General features: G+C 36.6%; 1 protein-coding gene across 1 annotated transcript in view; it reads left to right on the top strand.

Moving 5' to 3' along the window:
* The window catches only part of LOC147409879 (kinesin-like protein KIN-7C, mitochondrial), an 80,544-nt gene that overhangs the window by 51,129 nt on the left and 9,586 nt on the right, over window positions 1-19,829 (top strand). The window contains 10 exon segments of the mRNA XM_086432025.1: window positions 1,844-2,009; window positions 2,012-2,076; window positions 8,397-8,537; window positions 8,626-8,656; window positions 8,659-8,750; window positions 9,284-9,334; window positions 9,439-9,486; window positions 9,572-9,862; window positions 10,263-10,901; window positions 12,208-12,297. Coding sequence (XP_086288151.1) covers window positions 1,844-2,009; window positions 2,012-2,076; window positions 8,397-8,537; window positions 8,626-8,656; window positions 8,659-8,750; window positions 9,284-9,334; window positions 9,439-9,486; window positions 9,572-9,862; window positions 10,263-10,901; window positions 12,208-12,297 — 1,614 coding nt within the window.

The raw sequence follows: 19,829 nt of genomic DNA, 5'->3' as shown, positions 1-19,829 counted from the left end.
AAACCCTAACCTTCAATCTCACACAATCCAACCTCGCACGTCGGAGCGTAGTCGACTCCACATCCAAGAGACCTCCCAGATGGGCTCCGATCTTTCTGTAAACATGATTATTCCATAAATGAAAAGGTAAACCCCTAACTTGAATCCAAGACCCCCCATTTTCCAATCCAGCATTAGGATGTTGCAGCCCGCGAACCAGGGTCTTATGTGGAAAGAAGTATCACCCACGACAATCATTCTTCTAGAGTTCACCCTCATAAACTCTGACTTGCTTCCCAGCATCAAAATAGATGTGGAGGCTTCCCAGGTTAACAACTTTACCGCCGTTGGCTGCTTTAGATCTCGCTTGATGTTTGAAAGAAGACCTTCCCAGTCTACCTTCACAGAGTCGGTTTTACAGATATAGGCCCATCTCCACTTTTCGAAAGCTCTGCCAATTTGGGGTTTGCTCTTACCCCTAAAACAGGAACCCGCCTCCACTTCTGAACATGGAGCCTTAAGTTTATCTACCTGGGATTATGTGCAACCTCAGCCCATGATTTACCTGACCCCTTACTTTCCACCGGAGCTTTCATTCCCTCCTCTGGATCTACCAACATTCTTAGAGAGAGCCCTACTTCACCCCAGCCCTTTCCTCCTATGCCTTCCGGGTACATGAGTGCCGTCGAATGAATCTTATCTGAAAATTGTTGAAGCTTCATGAACCTTCCATATGCATTCTGGTCCCCCTGAATATAAAAAATTCTACCTTCCTTGGCGAACTTAGCCCATAGATTCTTCGAAGAACCTCTCACACCGTCTAGATGGGAAGCTACCCCTAATGCTTCATCTTCTTTAAGCTGAATAACTGACTCGAATCTTCTCCCTTCTCCTTTATCTCAACACCTCTACCGTTCTGAATCCGTACCTCTTTGATCTCGAACATCTTACGTTCCACCTTGAGCTGTCTCATTGCCACCCACCGAATCATGACCTAAGCTTGGAATCTGTCATGGACAGAATTTTGTTCAAATAGTTGTAATGCCTTGATAACAGACTCGGCACAACTATTGCTTAAAGTCAACTGCTTCTTCCATGCATGTAGCTCTCTTTGCATCTCACTGGGGCTAGTTATCAAAATCCATGAATGGGATCAATTCCTAATTTCAATTGGTAACCTACAAATCATTATTTGAGGTTTGGTATTGCATAATTGTAATTGGCCTAGAATTTTAATCAATTGCTAGACTTTCTATCTTGATTTATGGTGGATTAGTGTTGGTTTATAATTTATGCTGCCTTTGATAATTTACTGTTGGTATATTCATCATATTAGGTTAATTTTCCCAATTTTGCATCAACTTAGTTTGTGTGATGGACTTTGGAAAAGGGGAGGTCAAACTCTATTTCAATATCTTAACTTTCCAGGATCACACTAAAATGGAGTGTTGAAGTTTGAAGGAGATACATTGAATGCAAATGAGTGGAAGTTCCTTAGAGAGCTACACGTGCAATTGACAAGGTTAGGAGTCAGAGATTTGTTTGTCAACTGAAAAATGTGAATGAGCTTAATGACTTTGTGTAAATAGATCATTCCCATGAATAGCAAATTCTACTCCCTAATTTTGTGTATCATTATAGTATTGTATACAACTCTACACCTTTGTATTGATGATAAAGAATCAAATTATTTTACGTTCTTTAGCTTGAAATGGGTAATTTGTTTACATAATATTCTTGTAATGAAGCTTGATTTTTTTTTTCCTTCCATGCTGGCGTTGCGCTCTTTTTGGACAATTTAATTGATATCTTTTCTCCGCTCGAAATATGTTGATCTTTAATATTCAATGTTATTTTTGCACAGAAGCCAGAGCTCCTTGCGGTATCAACTTCTGCTGATAGTGAGAGCTCTGTGAGCGGGTCACCCGTATCTAGTTCACAGTCATCACGGCATAAAATTTTATTATCAGACATGAAGGAGGGGCGAAGAAAATCAGTAAGTATAAGGGCTGATGATCTTGCAATTGAATCATTCCAGAAAGAACCCAAGCAGGTGACTTGTTTAGTGCAACTACCAGAGGACGTCGTTTACCGCCGGTGAGAGAGAACTTTTAGATACTAATAATTTTTTCCTTTATACTGATATAAATTAACATTTATTTTTTTTTCTCTCCAAATTAATATCATGAAATTAGGCTGCATTCTCTTTCATTTCATTTGCTACCTTATTCAGTTATATATTTTGCGTGAAGTGCATTTGGTCTTTGAGATTTATCCATAGTGTAGTTGGTCATGAAAACTAATGTTATTCAGTTAAAATTGTCAATGTTGTACTCAAGGTTTGAAGTCTTGTTTGTTCCATTGTTTCGTTTAAAAAAAAAAAACCAAAATGAAACACAATAGAACCAATATTCTAAAAGATTTATTTTAAATCATTAGATTTCAGTTTTTATTTATAAATTTATTTATTTATAAATAAATATAGAATTTTGCACTTTCGTTATTGGAAACTGAAACAGAGTTAGAATTTCTAACATACTGACTCTCTGCAATGAACACTTCGAGATTGTTTCCCAAGTTTTTATCACTCTTTTGGAGGTAGAGCCCTTCATTTTCCTTAGCATTGCCAATCGTCCTCATTGAATCCAAGTCCTGAAATTTACAATGAGTGGGAAAGAATTTAGCAACACAATTCATATCTCTAGTAATTTTGCTAATGGATAAAAGGTTACAAGTCAGATTAGGAACCAACAACTCCGAATTTAAAACTAGAGTCTTTGAGATGCTAATTGACCCAATACTAGTCATAGTAGCTAGGGAACCATCTGCTATTCTCACTTTGTATTTTTCAGAATACGGGTTGCATTTTTGGAATAAAAAAGCATCCCCAGTCATGTGATCAGATGCTCTAGAGTCAATAATCCATGAAGTTAGATTCTCGGTTTTGGCTCCTAGAGCACTTAGGAATGTACCTTTTTGTGCTACTGAACCTGTGCTGATGATTAGTGCTGTCGGGCTTGACTAAAGTTGGTTGAAAATCTTCTGCAACATCTCAATCTGTTCTTTGCTGAATGGTGCAATTTCGGTTGTTGGTTGGTCATCTGTAATGGTTGCAAAACCATGGTCTTTTTTGTCCTGAGATGGTTTATTTGGTTTCCAGTAGGCGGGCTTCCCATGAATTTTCCAGCAAGTCTCTTTGGTATGTCCAGCCTTGTGACAGCGATCACACCGATGCCTGCCTTTTGCAAGTTTGATTGTCACTAGTTGGATTTATTCCATGAGTTGCAAAAGCCTAACTTTCTGGAATATTTGCAGCGTTTGGAGTGCTTTGATTTCCCCTCATGATCTTCCTGTTTTCTTCTCAACGCACCTCTGAAAAGCTTCTCGGATTGAGGGCGAAGGCCTCATCCCAAACACTCTCCTCCTGATTTCATCAAGGTTTTTGTTTAGACCAAGTAAGAATTTTGAGATTCTTCTTCTCGACTATTTTCCTGTAATTGGCCGCATATCCCGTGCAATCATAGTCAAGTTCTTCGAAGACATCCAATTGTTGCCAAAAACGGGTAAGAGTATTATAGTATTGGGTGACGGAGAGATCACCTTGCCGCAAATCATGGAAGCTACTTTTAATCTCCAGTAGTTTTGTCGTATTGTCGTTGTCGAAGTACGTTTCCTTCGCTGCATCCTAGACTTCTTTTGCGGTTCCATAGAACATGAAATTCTGCCCAATTTCATTGTCCATGGTATTAATCAATCACGACATTACCATGTTATTTTCAGATCTCCAGGTTCAGAATTTTGGGTCTTCCTTTCGTGGGGGTACAACAGCGCCTGTGAGGTAGTTATCTTTTCCTTTCTCTAATACGAACATCATCACCAATTGATCCCATTGAAGGTAATGTCCATTCAGTTTGTGTCCAGTTATTGGAAACGTGAGACTTTTAGATCCGCCATGACCGATGTGAGAAATCTGTTGAGGGCCGAAAGAGGTGTCGGAGGTGCTACTCTTATTAGTGGCCATCCTGTATTTGACCGTCATCGGAATTCTTGGAGATTCAGAGGTTGCTCTAATACCATATAGAAAATATGAGAGAAAATTCTTCTCACATTGTTGTTTTTAGATAGGCAAGGTTACAAAAATAAATATGAGAGGATACCAACACAATTAGGTAACTCAACTCCTTGATTCTAGGGAGTAGAAATAGAAACCAATTAAGCCATAAATATTGGAGATTTGGATATTAATTATCGTCCTTCTTTATTTGGAAACTAACAAAATCTGCTAAATATGGAAATGCAATACGAGATTTCCTCTGATTGCACATTCTAAATCCCACAACTAATCACCTTCATTTTTTTTTTTAGTCTGCAATTTTTCCAAACATTGTTAACTTGCTGCCACCATAAATTAACACCACTTATTTGGCTATTTTGCATTAAAATTGAGCTTAGAAATTTGTTTTGAACATCTAACTGAAACCTTAGGCTAGAGGAGGACTTGTCTTCCATTGGAACCTATTATTAGTACTTGAATAGCTATTGTGGGATTGTGACGAACCTTATGACTATTTTGATTATCGCTTGGATTCTCTTGCATATTCATGAATGTATGAGCTAATGATTTATATTTGCATTGTTTATCTTAATTCAGTCTGATCTCAGATTTATCATCATAGGGTAAGATTTATTGTCTTGCGTTAGATCCCCTTGAATTTACAAAAAATCATAGTGTTTGCGATTGGAAGAGTAGATATATTGATTTACTCGGGGCTTCGTTGGGGTGCCAAGCGGGTTGTTTTCCTTCATCATATTTAGGTCTTCATTTGGGCGCGACTTCTTCTAGTAAGGCTATTTGGGATACTGTATTGGAAAGAATGGGATGAAGGTTCTCTACTTGGAAATCACAATACTTGTCGGGGGGGGGGGGGGGGAGTTAACTCTTTTGAAGAGCACCTTGGTTGGCATCCCAATTTACTATTTATCTCTCCTTACAATGCCAATTGTAGTGGACAAATGGTTGAGTAAGTTGTTTAGGAACTTTCTTTGGCATGATAAAGAGGGAAGTAAGAAGTTTCATTTGATTAACTGGAAGTGTGTGCGCCTCCCAAAGAAGGTTGGGGGGTATGGGTGAGGAACTTAAAGAAAATGAATCAAGCTCTCCTAGGCAAGTGGTTGTGGAGATTTGGAACCAATCGGGATAGCCTTGGAGGTCAGTCATTGCAGAGAAGTTTGATAAAGGGCCTTCGAGTTGGGTTAGTGGGTGTTCGCGACAGTCTTTTAGTTGTGGAGTTTGGAAAGGCATCCTACACATTCTTCATCTGTTCAAGGTTCTCGTCAGTTTTAAGCTTGGAAATTGGTTGAGAGTGAGGTTTTGGGAGGATCGTTGGTGTGGGTTGGCGCCTTTAAGGATCAATTCCCAAGTCTTTTTGAGCTATCTATGGAAAAGGGAGCAGTTTTCTTTTTTCGTGTCTAGGCTGGGCTCAAGTGTGATGTGGGATTTTGGGTTTAGAAGAAATTTTTATGATTGGGAATTGGATTTGTTGGCTATTTTTATCTTTGCTGTAGATTTTGTGGCTATCTCTTTCTTGGAGGAGGATTCGTGCATATGGGATCCGAGAAAGAGGGGAATGTGTTCTATCAAGTCCTTTTATTGCAAGTTGGTAGGTTTGCAAGTTCAATGCTTCCCTATGGTGGAGGTGCGGGCTTGAAAGTCCCTTCAAAAGTGGTTTTCTTTGTGTGGGTTTCCTCTTTGGGGATTTTTTTTTTTTTAAACTTTGGACAATGTTATGAAGAGAGGAGTTATCTCGGTTAATTTCTGGTCCTTTGTAAGGAGGATGGCGAGTCTATGGATCATATCCTTCTCCATTGCAAGGTGGCTTTAGAGATTTGGTCACGCTTCTTGGGTTTCTTTGGCATTTCTTGGTGTGCCCCGAAGTCCTTTCGGGATTTAGTAGTTGAATGGTTAGTCATTGGAGTGGGTTTTTTGGCCTTCAAGAGTAAACTTTGGAGTTTGACGCCTTGCACGATTTGTTAGGAGATATGGAAAGAGAGAGAACTTTGGACTTTTGAGGGAAAGGAATCCTCCCTGCAAGGAGTTTTATTCTCAACTTTGGGGTCTATTTTTCTTTGGAATAGGGTGTTCAAGAGTCAAATAGGGTCTTCTTTGAAGATTTTGTAATGAAGTGGGGCTGCGTGTGCAGCATTGGGATGTAATTTGGGTGTATCTGTCGTTTTTCTTTTTCAGTTTTTGTATAGTTTTATGGTCATCTGAACTGTGTTTATTTCAATAAAGATCTTTGGCTTATAAAAAAAAAAAATATTTTTTTATTTTTTATGTTTCTAATTTACAAGTCCTGTTTTTGAGGGATTTATAACATTTGGGAAATTCAAATAACTTTGTAAAAATAAATTTGAATGTAAAAATGATTTGTTTATTGAAGCCAGAAAGCATTGGCTAAGATATAGGTCATCTAATATATCAAACACAGTATTCATTTATACACAATCATGGACATTTAGAGCAAGACTTAGATGAATAAAAAACTGGGCACACAACATCCACTATAAATACATCGTTGTTCTAATGCATTTACAGCTCCAAAATTTTATTGCTTTCAACTATAAAATAAATAGTAAAAACAGTTTTGATTGAGGCCTTCAATCAGTATCTTGAAATTGGAAGTAAACCTTAAATTTGGTTTCAATCTACTCTACCAATAAAAAAGAACAGCTTTTTGCAAGTTTAAGCATGTCAATATATCCATTTGTGATCCAGTTCTTTCCCTATGCCTGCCAACTTAACTCTTTAGGTAATTTTTTTTATATAGGTAAAGTGAACACTTTAGGTGCGTAGTCATATGTTTTTTCTATGTTAATTGAAACATATGCATATCATCCCTCCCTTTTTTGTGCTTTTCCATCATTTCTGTTAGCAGACAAATTGCCTCGGTGGTTCATATCCATGGTATAAAACTAAATTGGTTCTTATATTTATTTTTTTGTCTGAATCTTAGGCCCATCATTGTTTCCCATAATTTTTCATTATGTGTCCTATAAGTTTGATTCCTAAATATATATATATTTTTTTGCATGCCTCCTTTAATCTTATATAGGAGTACTATGATATTTTTTTTCTCCTTTTATTCAACTGTCTTTTAGTCATCAAAATATTGTGAGATAACTTTGTTAGCCTGGACAATCCAATACTTCTCATGCATTTCATATTTCTATAGGAATACCACCTGGTCCTAAATGCCAGTGAGTAATTTTTTATAATTGAAACAATGTCCCGGTTAATTCATTCCCTTAAAATATTTTAAACTTTACCTAATTCTAATGCATCATGCATGCTGATGCCTCTAACCAGTAAAAGAATATTTTAATTGTTATGGGGTTTCTTTTGACGAAATGATGTGCCATAGGAATCCAAGAATAGGATGTCCTGCGTAGTGATCAAGAAAAGACAAATACCATTCCGTGCTATTATTTACTAAAGAAAAATAGCCTTAAAAACTGTATAGTTAGTACTTTTCTCATCTACTTTTGGTTGTTGTTAAGGAGGATTTTATCAGCTTTATTTTCCTCATTATGATTTTGTCACCCCCTTTTCTGGTGATAATTGAATTTCCTCACAACTGATCAATTGCCTGATCGAACCATTAGACTAGAACTTCATGATTGGGGCATATTTCCTCTGCATTTACTGTTTGGCTTAGGGTTACCCAATTCGTTGTTGAGGTACCAAACCGCGAAACAGTTCGAATCGAACCAGTTCACGGTACAATTCGTTATAGGTTCATGAAATGCAGCGAATCAACCGAATTTCTGAATTTTGCTTTAATTTTTTTACACCCTCTCTACATGTTGATAATATTTAGATATCCCCCTAAATTTTCAAATTGATAGCATACTCCTTTGACCTTGGTCTTTATTAATAAATTGATGAAAAATGACTAAATCCCCTCATCTTCAACCTGTAAATATAAAAAACTTGATTTATTCTTTCAAAAATCTGCCATCTTCATTCTCTTTTTCATTTCAAATACCCTCATCTCTGTCTACCCCTACAAACTGGGTTCATTCTCAAGTAGAGAACCATGAGCCGCGTGTTGAGTTTAGTCCCACACCGAACACAAATTGCCTTGTCTCTCTCCTTATAAACTCCTGGGCCTCTCCACTCATTGCCAATTGGTTTTGAATTGGACCCCAAAATTTATCACCGCAAACCCAAATTCGAACTAAGTGAACCAACGAATCAGGTAACATAGGTTTGGCCAATCATTTCCTTGAATATGACAACATACGTGGGCTGGATGACTTGAACCTGGCAATAAATTTCAGTAAATTTGACGGTATCCAACATACAAATACAAAAGATGTATACGTGACGATTAATCAGTGAGTGACTTATTTGGCAGACTGGAACCACTATTACAGATCAAGTGGATTTGCTCCGTGAGCAGATGAAAATGCTAGCCGGGGAAGTAGCATTGTGCACTAGTTCTTTGAAAAGAGTGTCGGAACAAGCAATCAGCAACCCTCAAGATTCACATATTCAGGCATATGAGCTACCACTTAAATTTCTTCACAAGTAAAGCTATGTCTGAATGATAGGATATTTGTTGATGACTATGTTTGTTATGATAGGAACAAATGCTGAAGCTCAAGGATGAAATCAGTGAAAAAAGCTTCAAATGCGTGTACTTGAACAACGGATGATTGGTTCAATTGATACTAATCGACATACATCAAATAACAATGAAATGTCTCAGGTAAGGAGTTCAATGTCTGGTGGAACTGGTAGTTCTCAACCTTTTATAAGGAACACATTTTTTTTAGAAAATAAAATTTTCAGATAACAGAAAGTTTCAGTGATTGTGTAGATGGTGTTATTTATATTTGCCCTTTTATACTACTTAAGAGTCATTTTTTTAGAGATTCTATTGCCACACCAACTCTTGCTAATGCCACCCCAATTCATATTTAAATCACCAAAGAAGTAGCATACATCTTGGGGTGGCATTAGTAAAAGTTGGTGAGACAATAGAAACTCTTTTTTTTTAATATTTGCCTTTAGTACTTCATGCTTGGACGTTCTTTTCAATGTTCAAGACGTTAGTATCGATTGCAAAATGAAGTCTTGAGTAAACGAAAAACTTTTCTCATGTCGGAGTCTGCTTGGGGCAGTCACCATGTGAGTTTTGAACAATTATATTATTACTGTGAGCCGTGGCTAATAATTTACTCTCTTTATGTTATCACTCTCTTGAATCCAGTCTCTAATAAATAAATTATGCTCCTGCAGGCTTTGTCAAAGCTTGCTACTCAATTAAATGAAAAAACTTTTGAACTTGAGGTTTGTTAATCATATTTACTTGGTTGTTTCGCATTATTTGATCAAAGATTAAAAGTTAATAATATTTTATTTTTGTTCACTTTTTTATGGTATGTGTTCTAAAGATTAGGTCAGCGGATAATAGAATCCTTCAAGAGCAGCTGCAGATGAAGGTGAAGTTCTACCAAGGTTGTTTGTTTCTCTTTCCTGCAGACTCATAGATAGAATATACTGACAATATTTTTCGATTTGTGTTAGATATCTGAGAATGCTGAGATGCAGGAAACTATTCTTTTGCTTCGGCAACAAATGGATTCTTTAGTAGATAAAAGCTCTATCCTTGCAGACAATGCTACTGAACCCAGGAACCGTTCTGTTGAGCCATCTGAAGAAAATGATAGATGGAAGGATGGTATTGGTTTGTGCGAAAAACCTTATGTTGATGGAAATACACCCACAAGTGTTATGAGCTTGAATGGAATATTCTCACAAGAAGACTCCAAAGGATGTAATTGTGACCTGCCTTTGAATTCTCAAGTTCTTATGCAAGTTAGTTGCTTAACTTTCCTTGTTGACCTTGTTTGCAGTAGTAACTCATCAAGTTATTAATTTTTTTTTTTTGATAAGTTAAATTTCATTGAAAAGAAAACGGGGTCGAGGTGAAAAAGAAAAAAACCCTTAGTTCGACTCCAAATTACAAATAAAGTCCCAACGAACAATAAAATCCTCAAAAAAAGTCCCCTTAAACTCCTTGAACGCCTTCCCCCAGAAAAACAGCAAGCCCAAGAGGATAAGATTAAATGTTGTAATTGAAGCTCCCTCCCTTCGAAAGTGCATCTATTAATTTTCTTTTTGATATCTAATAATCAGTGTAGATAGATTGGCGGGTTACATGGTTTTTTATTGAATGTTGGCAACATGTGTATTTATTGTATTGGTCCTGATTTAGGCTGCTGAGATAGAGAAACTGAAGCAAGAGAAGGTGAGACTTACTGACGAAAAGGGTGGACTTGAAATTCACAGGCAACAGTTGGCAGAAGAAGCCTCTTATGCCAAGGAGTTGGCTGCAGCTGCAGCAGTTGAGCTTAGAAATTTGGCTGAAGAAGTAACCAAACTTTCATATGAAAATGCAAAGTTGGTTTCAGAGAAAGAATCATCAGCTCATTGCATAGCTAATTGTTGCCAAAGGCACCCCTCATTTCATGGGAAGAAGGACCAGAGGGAAGCTTCTTTGGAGGCGGAGTTATCTAAGAGAGATCAAAGAGAAGGTGAGCTTCAAAAAAGACTGGAAGAAGCAAAACGGCGTGAAGAAGAATTAGAAAATGAGCTGGCTAACATGTGGATGGTTGTTGCAAAGATGAGGAAGACTGGTTGTTCTGAGGAATCTTCACTTGTTGAGAGGGTGCATTCTTCCGATATAGTAAGAGATGGCTTTCCTTTGCATGATCTTCACTTAAGTAAAATGTTTAAAGCTGATGAAATTTGTGAGAACATGGATGAATTGACTACATTGGAAGAAGCAAGAGTTTGCTACGAACAAGAAAAGAGAAAGTGCAAAGAACTGGAGAGAATTATTTCCAGATTGAAGGTACACACTTTTGAGTCATGCCTGTAACTGTCTGCTGCTTTCACTATCTTCATATGTTTGTGTTATTTCTTCTTTCTTATTTATTTATTTATTTATTTTATGGAAAACAAGATTCTTTTGGAGCATCACATCATCTACAAAAAAAGATTCTCGATTAATGTTGTTTTACTCCAAAGAAAGAAAACACACAATATATATAGAGTTAGTATATACTTCTTGTTCTTACTCCTTGTGGGCATCACATGGATTTCATGTCGAGTGCATACATTAGTTCTCCATATTCTGGTGATCTTCCTCGCAAAAAATCAATTTGTTTTGACATTCCTAACCTCATAAATTTTTTTTACTAGAAATTGAAAAATCTGGTTTGAAATCAGCAATGATGATAGTCTTGATGAGGATGACTTACGATATGGTTGGATCATCCAACACGAGTTTCATGTGGCCCCTAGAAACCAGAGTACAAATATTGGAATCGACTCACATACATAATACATGAATTTTGTGCAGATCTGTGGGAGCTACATGGAGATGAGTCAAGGGATGGTTTTTGGTAAAGATGATCTCATGATCATGGAGGTCATCCTTGCCAAGAAACAGCCTTCAACTCATCTCTATGTAGGGCATGCAGATCTGGGTAAAAAGCCTTGTATAATATATACATTATACAAGGCTTTTTACAAAGCTTTGCATGCCCTACATAGAGATGAGTTGAAGGCTGTTTTGTTGGTAAAGATGATCTCATGATCATGGAGATCATCCTTGCCAATAAAGAAACAGCCTTCAACTCATCTCTATGTAGGGCATGTAGAGCTGGGTAAAAAGCCTTGATATTTTAAATATAGGATCAGGATTAAAAGCCAACTAAGTGGCCAACGTGTTTCGTCCTATATGGGTTAGAAGTCTCGGAATGGGCTGATTTTTTTGTGAGGATGATCTCTATGGTGAGGAGCTCATCCTCACAAAAAATGAGCCCATTCCAAAATTTCTAACCCCAGTTTACAAGTTGAAGAATCGTGGACCGTCAATTTTTTTGTAAATCACTTTTGATGGGGTTAGAAGTTTTGGAATCAGCTGATTTTTTTGTGGGGATGATCTCCTCACCATAGAGATCATCCTCACAAAAACTATCCCATTTTGAGACTTCTAACGCATATAGGACAAAACACGTTGGCCAAACCAAACAATTGAAAAAAAAACAGACATATTGCATCACAGCCATGAGGTTGTTGGTTTGATCTTAGCTTACCTTAAGTAAAACGATTAAAGAACAAATTAAAACACATGTTCTTCCTGTTTGTGTCAGGGTGAAGATCTTTTTGGCGTAGAAACCAATGTTCTTGATGAACTGCAGGACCTTCATGTTGAGGCAATAACCAAGATCTGCCATGCAAAGGTGATATTTTTTTGTTCATCGCTTTCTTATGTGCGTATTGTTAACATCTTTTTATTTTTCTTCCCTTGCTTGTTTGCATTGGTTATTCTTTTTGATGGTATATAGTTGGTTATGCCTCTAGAAGGGTGATTAAAGTCCCTCTAATCATGTTATATTGTCTATAATCTATATGTATTTACATGGTTTTCTTTACACGAAATACATGAAATCTTTTGTTTGACAAAAATTTAGTGGGCATGGTTGCACCAAATCATTAAAAGCACTCCGCTTGAGCAAAGACAATTTCAAAGTAAGCCAAAGTAGTTTTCCCTTCTATTAATTGCCAGCTGAATCAATTCATCCCTTCTATAAAAAAGACTAACTCAAAGAAGTGGAGGGATTAAACAGAGCTGGCTAAAAGCAGTTTCTGTTTTGTGCGTGAAAGTTTGATTTTCAAAATACATAAAATAATGCAGAATGTTAGATATATCGGGCATGTGTAATTTGATTTGTTTTCTAGTTTTATGTATATACCACGGTTCATAGTGAGAGAGTCAAGTTTGACTCCCCCCACTTTTTCCATTTTTCTCTTCTTTAAACCCTAATCCGATCTTCTACATGGTATCAAAGCTTCTCTAGTGATCAAATTTTGGTTCTCTCTTTGCTTCTGCATTTTTTTCTTCTTTTTCTCTTTTAGTATAAATCAAAATTTTTTTATCTAGTTTTTACCTATTATCCTTGTAGTGGTTAAAATCCTCTGTTAGGAGGATTTTGTCTTTGTGGGTGGAAAATATCCCTAATTTGATCATATATCAAGGGATTTTCGTAAGTTATTAGTGGTTGGTTGTGGTGCGGTGTGGTGGTTATGTTTCAGATTGTGTTTCTGACCTTCAAGGTACCCTGCGATTTCATCTTGAGAGGTATTAGAGATTTGCAATTTTATCTGGAAAAGGATTTTGGTGCTTTGCTATTTTATCTGGAGAAGTTTTAGGACATGCGACTTCATTGGGATAGATTTCTCTCTATTTTTTAGAGGTTTGTCGCAAATCTTGGCTATAAGGAATTTGTGTCATGGAGATTTTCCACTAATAGAAATTCGTTCATGAAACTATCCGAAAACAAATTAATTTTGTGCAGGAAGTAGTGAAAATTGTAAAGCAATTTTATTGATTCTTGGGCAGTCAGTTGTTTCATCATGGATCAAAAGACTATCTTGGGTAAATCTACTAATTTGGTTAAACTCAAATGATTTCTATAGGCTTAAATGGAAGTAACTGCGTACAGTGGTTGAAGGCCGTGGATATATTTTTGAATGCCAAGGGTAAGACATCTCATCTAACAAAAGCGAAGTCTAATTCTCTTAATGAAGAAGCCATTGAGGAATGGGAACAAGAAGATTCTTAGATTGTTATTTGGTAGTTGAATAGTATGGAGCCGCACATCAGTGTTAATTTTATGTTTTTGAATACTGTGAAGGAGATTTGGGAACTAGTGAGGCAAATGTATTCGGGATCTAACAATATAACACAAATTTATGAGATCACTCAACAATATTTTTCCTTACAACAGGATGATAAAACTCTAGATCAGATCTTCGCTTCATTAATGCGTATGCGTGAAGAACTAAATCAATATCAATCTATTTCCAATGTATACTTCAAATACAGTAGTAAAGAGAGGATATGAATGTTATTCGTCTTCTTTCATTCCTCCAATCAGAGTATGTTGCTGTAAAGTCTTAGATTTTAGGAAGTCTTGATCTTTCTTCCTTGACAAATGTTTTCTCTAGGGTAAAGAAAACCATTCTATCAGATAGTGTCTAATCTATGAGTGATCGCTTTGCTTTAGTTACTCTTAGCAATTGTGGTAGTCGTAGGGGACATGGTGGTGATCATAGAGGTAGAGGTGGCAGTAGAGATTTAGGGAAGATGTGGAGGTCGTGGAACCCGAAAATGTACCCATTGTGGTAAGGATGGCCACACTATTGACTTTTATTGGGATCTTCATGACCACGACATTAGATTAGTTGATTGGTCATTCTAAAAAGTTGGTGGGTTAGGAACTTCATAACCCAAACCTAGTCTTTCTTTGTCCTTAGTATTTTGTGTTCCTAAATTTCTGTTTAGTCTTCTTTCTGTTAGTCAACTTACAAAGAAATTGGATTGTTCAGTGATGTTTTTCCCTCTTAATTTGTGTTTCAGGATCTAAAGACGAATACGATGATGGTGGCGGGCGTGAAGTAAATGGTTTGTATTTTCTTGACAATGCTTCAGTCCTAGTTTCTCTTCATTCATCTTCTAGCACCTTTCAATGGCATTGTCAACTTGGTCATCCTTCTCCTTGCGTTCTACGGAGTCTAGTTCTTACTTTAAATAAAGACTTCACACTTAATTGTGAAGCGTGTCAATTTAGCAAACACCACCTAGTGTCTTTTCAACTTAATGAGTCATAAAGAGTCCAATCATTTTCGTTTAATGTTGTATGGGGTCCTTCCCCCACTACTTATTTAGGCTTTAAATATTTAGTTATTTTTGTGGATGACTATTCAAGGTTGACTTGGTTATTTTTAACAAAGGATCGTTCCAAGTTGTTTAATATATTTTAGTGGTTTCATGTGGAAATTCAAACCCAATTTGATATTTTTTTATGCATTTTACGTTATGATAATGCAAAAGAATTTTTTCTTGGTTATACCCTCAACCAAATGCGGTAGTTGATTGTAAAAACCACTACTTTCTTGAGGTTGCTCGTGCCTTAATGTTTCAGATGAAGGTTCCCAAAGATTATTGGAACAAGGCTATGCTTATTGGCTATTGCTGTCCTTAATGGTTATTTTCCATATCAAATCTTATTTCCTGATCGTCCTATTTTTCATCTTCTTCGTGTTATTAACTGTTTGTTTTGTTCATCATTTTAGTCCTGGTCGTGACAAGTTAGATCTCAAGAGTTTTAAATGTGTGTTTCTTGGGTACTCTCGTACCCAAAAGGGTAATTGGCCTTATACTCCCAAATTACCAATCCTTTTGTTTGTGTTAATGTTGCATTTTTCGAGTATACTCCATATTTCTCTACTGGGTCATCTGTTGATGCTACATTAGAGAGTATTCCTTTACATATTCTTGTTCCTATTTCTGAACTCAGTCCTCCACAACTTCGAGTTTATCATAGGAGGATTACTAATATACCACCAGCACCAACTTTTTTGTCGTTTGAAGATCCATCTCTACCTCATGTACCGGTACCTCATTCCGTTTAAGTAATGTATGTTTCTTTATCTTCTAGTGAATTACCAATCCATATTCGCAACTGTACTCGTTCTTGTGTTATTAGACACCCTATCTCTAATTTTGTTTCTTATACTTCATTGTTTTCTTTTATCTCCATTGTCTCTTCTGTGTTTATTCTTGGTCTGGTTGATGAGATGGTGCTCTACATCATAATGATACTTGGTCTCTTGTTTATCTTCCTCCTAGGAAGCATGTTGTTTGTTGGAGGTGGGTTTATGTTATTAAATTTCATTCTGATGGCACAATTGATAGATTGAAAGTTCGGTTAGTTGCTAAGGGATACACACAAACTTATGGGGTTGACTATGTTGAGACTCTCTCCAATTGCGAAAATTACTGCAGTTCGAGTGTTGATTGCATTAGCTGCTATGTCTGGTTGACCCTTGTATCAGTTAGATGTTAAATGTTTCTTACTACATGGTGATTTACATGGAGCAACCACTTGGGTTTGTTACTTAGGCGAAGACTGGGAAAGTGTTTAAGCTTTAGAAATCACTATATGGTTTGAAGCAATCTCCACGAGCATGGTCTGGTAAGTTCAGTGATGCAGTTCTTGCATTTTGGATGATGTGGTGTCAGACAGATCATTCAGTTTTCCATCAGAAAATTGAAAAGGGGTATGTGTTGCTGATAGTCTATGATGATGACATTGTTTTGACTGGTAATGATGCCGATGGGATACATAGGTTGAAGTCTTATCTTCAACAATAATTCATACCAAAGACTTGGGAAAATTGAGGTATTTTCTAGGTATTGAGGTAGCTCGTTCAAGTCATGGTATTAGTCTTTCTCAAAGGAAGTATGTGCTAGATTTGTTAAAAGAGGCAGGGTTACTTGGGTCCAAACCCGTGAGTACCCTCATGGACCAGAAGTTGAAACTTACAGCTGAACAAGGACATGTGTTTGATGATCCCAGCAGATATAGGAGGTTAGTTGGAAAGTTTAATTACCTAACCATCATAAGATCAGACATCTCACATACTTTTAGCATTGTGAGTCAGTTTATGGAAATACCTAGGATGCCTCACTGGGTAGCTGTTCAGCGCATTATGAGGTACCTAAAGGGATCTCCAGGACGCGGTTTGTTGTACAAGCCTAATGGTTACTCAGATTGAGAGATATACAGATGCCTATTGGGCTAGTTCTCCCTTAGACAGGAGGTCTTCCATAGGTTATTGTACCTTTATAGGATATAATCTTGTATCATGGAAAAGCAAGAAGCAAACAGTGGTGGTCAGAACAAGTACAAAAGTTGAATATAGAGCCATGTCTTATATTTTTTGTGAACTTATTTGGTTGAGACATTTTTTCCAGAAGATTGGTTTCACAGTCCTCTGAGTCTTCTATGCGATAACTAGGCAGTCATGCATATAGCTTCTGATCCTATGTTTCACGAACAAATGAAGCGTATCGAGATGGACTATCATTTTGTTTGTAAGAATCTTTTGATCCTGTAATTGCTAGAACGTATGTCAAGCCTGAAGATCAACTTTGTTGATTTGTTTACTAAGTCGTTTGGAAGTGATAGAGTTACTTTTATGTGTAAAAAACTGGGATTATATGATATATATTCTCTATCTTGAGGGGGAGTGTTAGATATATCGGTATTTCATATATGTGTCATGAGGGCATGTGTAATTTCTTTTGTTTTCTAGTTTTATATATATATATATGCCATGGTTCATAGTAAGAGAGTCAAGTTCGATTGCTCTCACTTTCTCCATTCTTTTCTTTTCTTTTCTAAACCCTAATATGATCTTCTACACAGAAAAATAATATTTAGTTCCTCCAAATCACCACCTGGTAATAAGGATTTATCAAGAACAAAAGCAATATAGTTTTACCTCTTTCTGTATGGATTGCATTGAGCACAAGATAGAATCAGGTTTAGCCTCATTAATGTCATTATTTTTTATTGAAAATCTACTAATGCTAGATATGCAAAGTAAATTATTTGCATCTATGCTCCAATAGTTCAAAATATCACAAAGAGCTACATTCCATGCAGTCTTTTCAATTAAGTCCTCCACTATAGGATATCCCTCAAAAGCCTGGAATAAATTTATTTGGGAAATACTTTGTAATAATTTTCTACTAATTCTATTGGACATAGAAAGTATTTTCTATTGGTTTTTTTTTTTTTTTTTGGAAAATACACTCATATCTTTGAAAATTTTGCTACAAATCTTTTATCCAATGTTGCTAACCATATTTTTGTGTGTTACTGAAACAAGAAATTTATGAACTGTATATTTAATCAACATATGGTCCAAATTACAATTAATTGCACTCCCCCTAGGGAGTTGAAGCATGGATGTCAAACATTTCCCAACTTGGACATACTAGCAAAATGAACGGTTTGGACAAGGCTTTGATCAAACATCCCAACTTGGAGGGAGATTTCTATTTTTGGTCTAATCCTATGTCTACGGTTTTGTGTTGTGGATGTTTTGGGACACTTGCAAACAACCCTACATCATTCTACATCAATGGGTTGTGGTTCTTTATCATTATAAAGGACCAAATATTTTATTTTTCTACATCTGAATTTTGAATATCCATCATCCAAGCCTTGCCCCAACACGAATTCTTTCTGCCTTTCATTATATCCAAGACCATATCCTCTATTATTGCTCAAAAGCTAATTGTATTTATTAGCTTGATCGGTGCCTTTTTCAATCCTCCCCTCGTTTCTTAACCATGACAGTCTCTTGAATGGCCTTTTTTGTGCATGACTGAATGTCTTCAAATGAGTACGTCAAGCTCTTGTGGTATCATGTCATGGATGATGACAATGACATCCTCCCAGTTCATGAATATCATACAAATGCAACATTGTAATAGTGTTATGGTGCATACCTTGAACACAAATTTGGAAGCAATGACATTGTTACTAGATAACTATAGTAATTAGTAAACAACATGTTGCATGCATAGTCAATGGCAATCGATAAGAGTGTTGAGGAACGCACCAATACAACGGCCTCGACTATGACACATCGATATTCCAAACTACTCTCAGTGTTGAATCCCACTGTTCTTATCTAATTTTGTGGCTGGTCGTTGTTACTACATTTGGGTGACCATTTATCCGGCTCAAATTGGTTGTTGACCAAGGTTCAAATACTTGAATCATTTTTTTTGTAAATATAAATTTATAAAGAAGAAAGGAAAAAAACAAATACAACTGGCGGTCAGGATGACCAATGGAAAGAAGGCAAAAAGCTAATTGTTACAAAGTGACTCCCATCTAAAAACGAAGTCCTCAAAAAATACACCCATACTCCGGACATAGCTTGCACAAAAGATATAGCAGCACCAGAACATGTAAAACCAAATAATGAAAATAAGTAGCCACCTCTTTAAAGATTCTCCTGCTCCTTTCCAACCAGTCCCCAAGTAGTAGTGAATGGAAGAAACCCCCAAAGAATTTTCCCTCACCATGAACATAGAACAGTCCAAACTTTGGAATATAGATAACAATGAGTAAGGAAGTACATTGAAAACTTTGAATATCCCCAAAAAATGTAACCGATGGAGTGCGGAACATGACAATGCATCCAAATATGATCCACACTCTCGCCATTCGAATTACAGAGATAACAAAAGTTTGGAGTCACAAAACCGTGATTAATTAAATGATCAAGGGTGGGTAATTTGTCAAGAGTTGCTAGCCAAGTGAAAAAAAATGCACTTTTGAGGGGGCCTTCAAACCCAAAATGAATTTGAAAAGGAAATGCAAAGAAGAATTGTAAGAGTTGACATACCTGTGGCGAACAAACTAACAAAGAAGTTTAAACCTTTAGTACGAGTCCACTTCCTCTCATCATCTTTTGTCGTCACCCAATGAATATGCTCAAGCTGAGTCTTTAAATCTTGTAGGTCTTGCAATTCCCAATCATTAAAATCCCTCCATATACTTGAACCAATTACATTGGTCATTCGTTTGATGACTACAGACTTTAAGTTATCACTTAGAAACCTAGCAGAGATTCATCACGTCTAAGCCTATCAGACAATATACATTGTGAGTTTTGACTATCTCTACACTATACAAAGACCGCCTTTACACAGATGTTAGCCAGGAAAGAATGGGAGACATTCTTGGATCTCATGTTATACTACTCTCTAAGGTAATCTCATACTACCAAAGAGAATAAAACATCAAGTGTTATCCTAGATTGACCCACTACTGGAAATATAACAATGATTACTCTTTCTAGGTTTTCTATGACTCTTTACTGGTAAAAAAAAGTAAGTTTCTTA

The sequence above is a fragment of the Akebia trifoliata genome, chromosome 2 (assembly GCF_017979445.1).
Source record: "Akebia trifoliata isolate Shusen 1 chromosome 2, ASM1797944v1, whole genome shotgun sequence".
Classification (NCBI taxonomy): domain Eukaryota; kingdom Viridiplantae; phylum Streptophyta; class Magnoliopsida; order Ranunculales; family Lardizabalaceae; genus Akebia; species Akebia trifoliata.
This window is presented reverse-complemented; position numbering and strand designations above follow the sequence as displayed.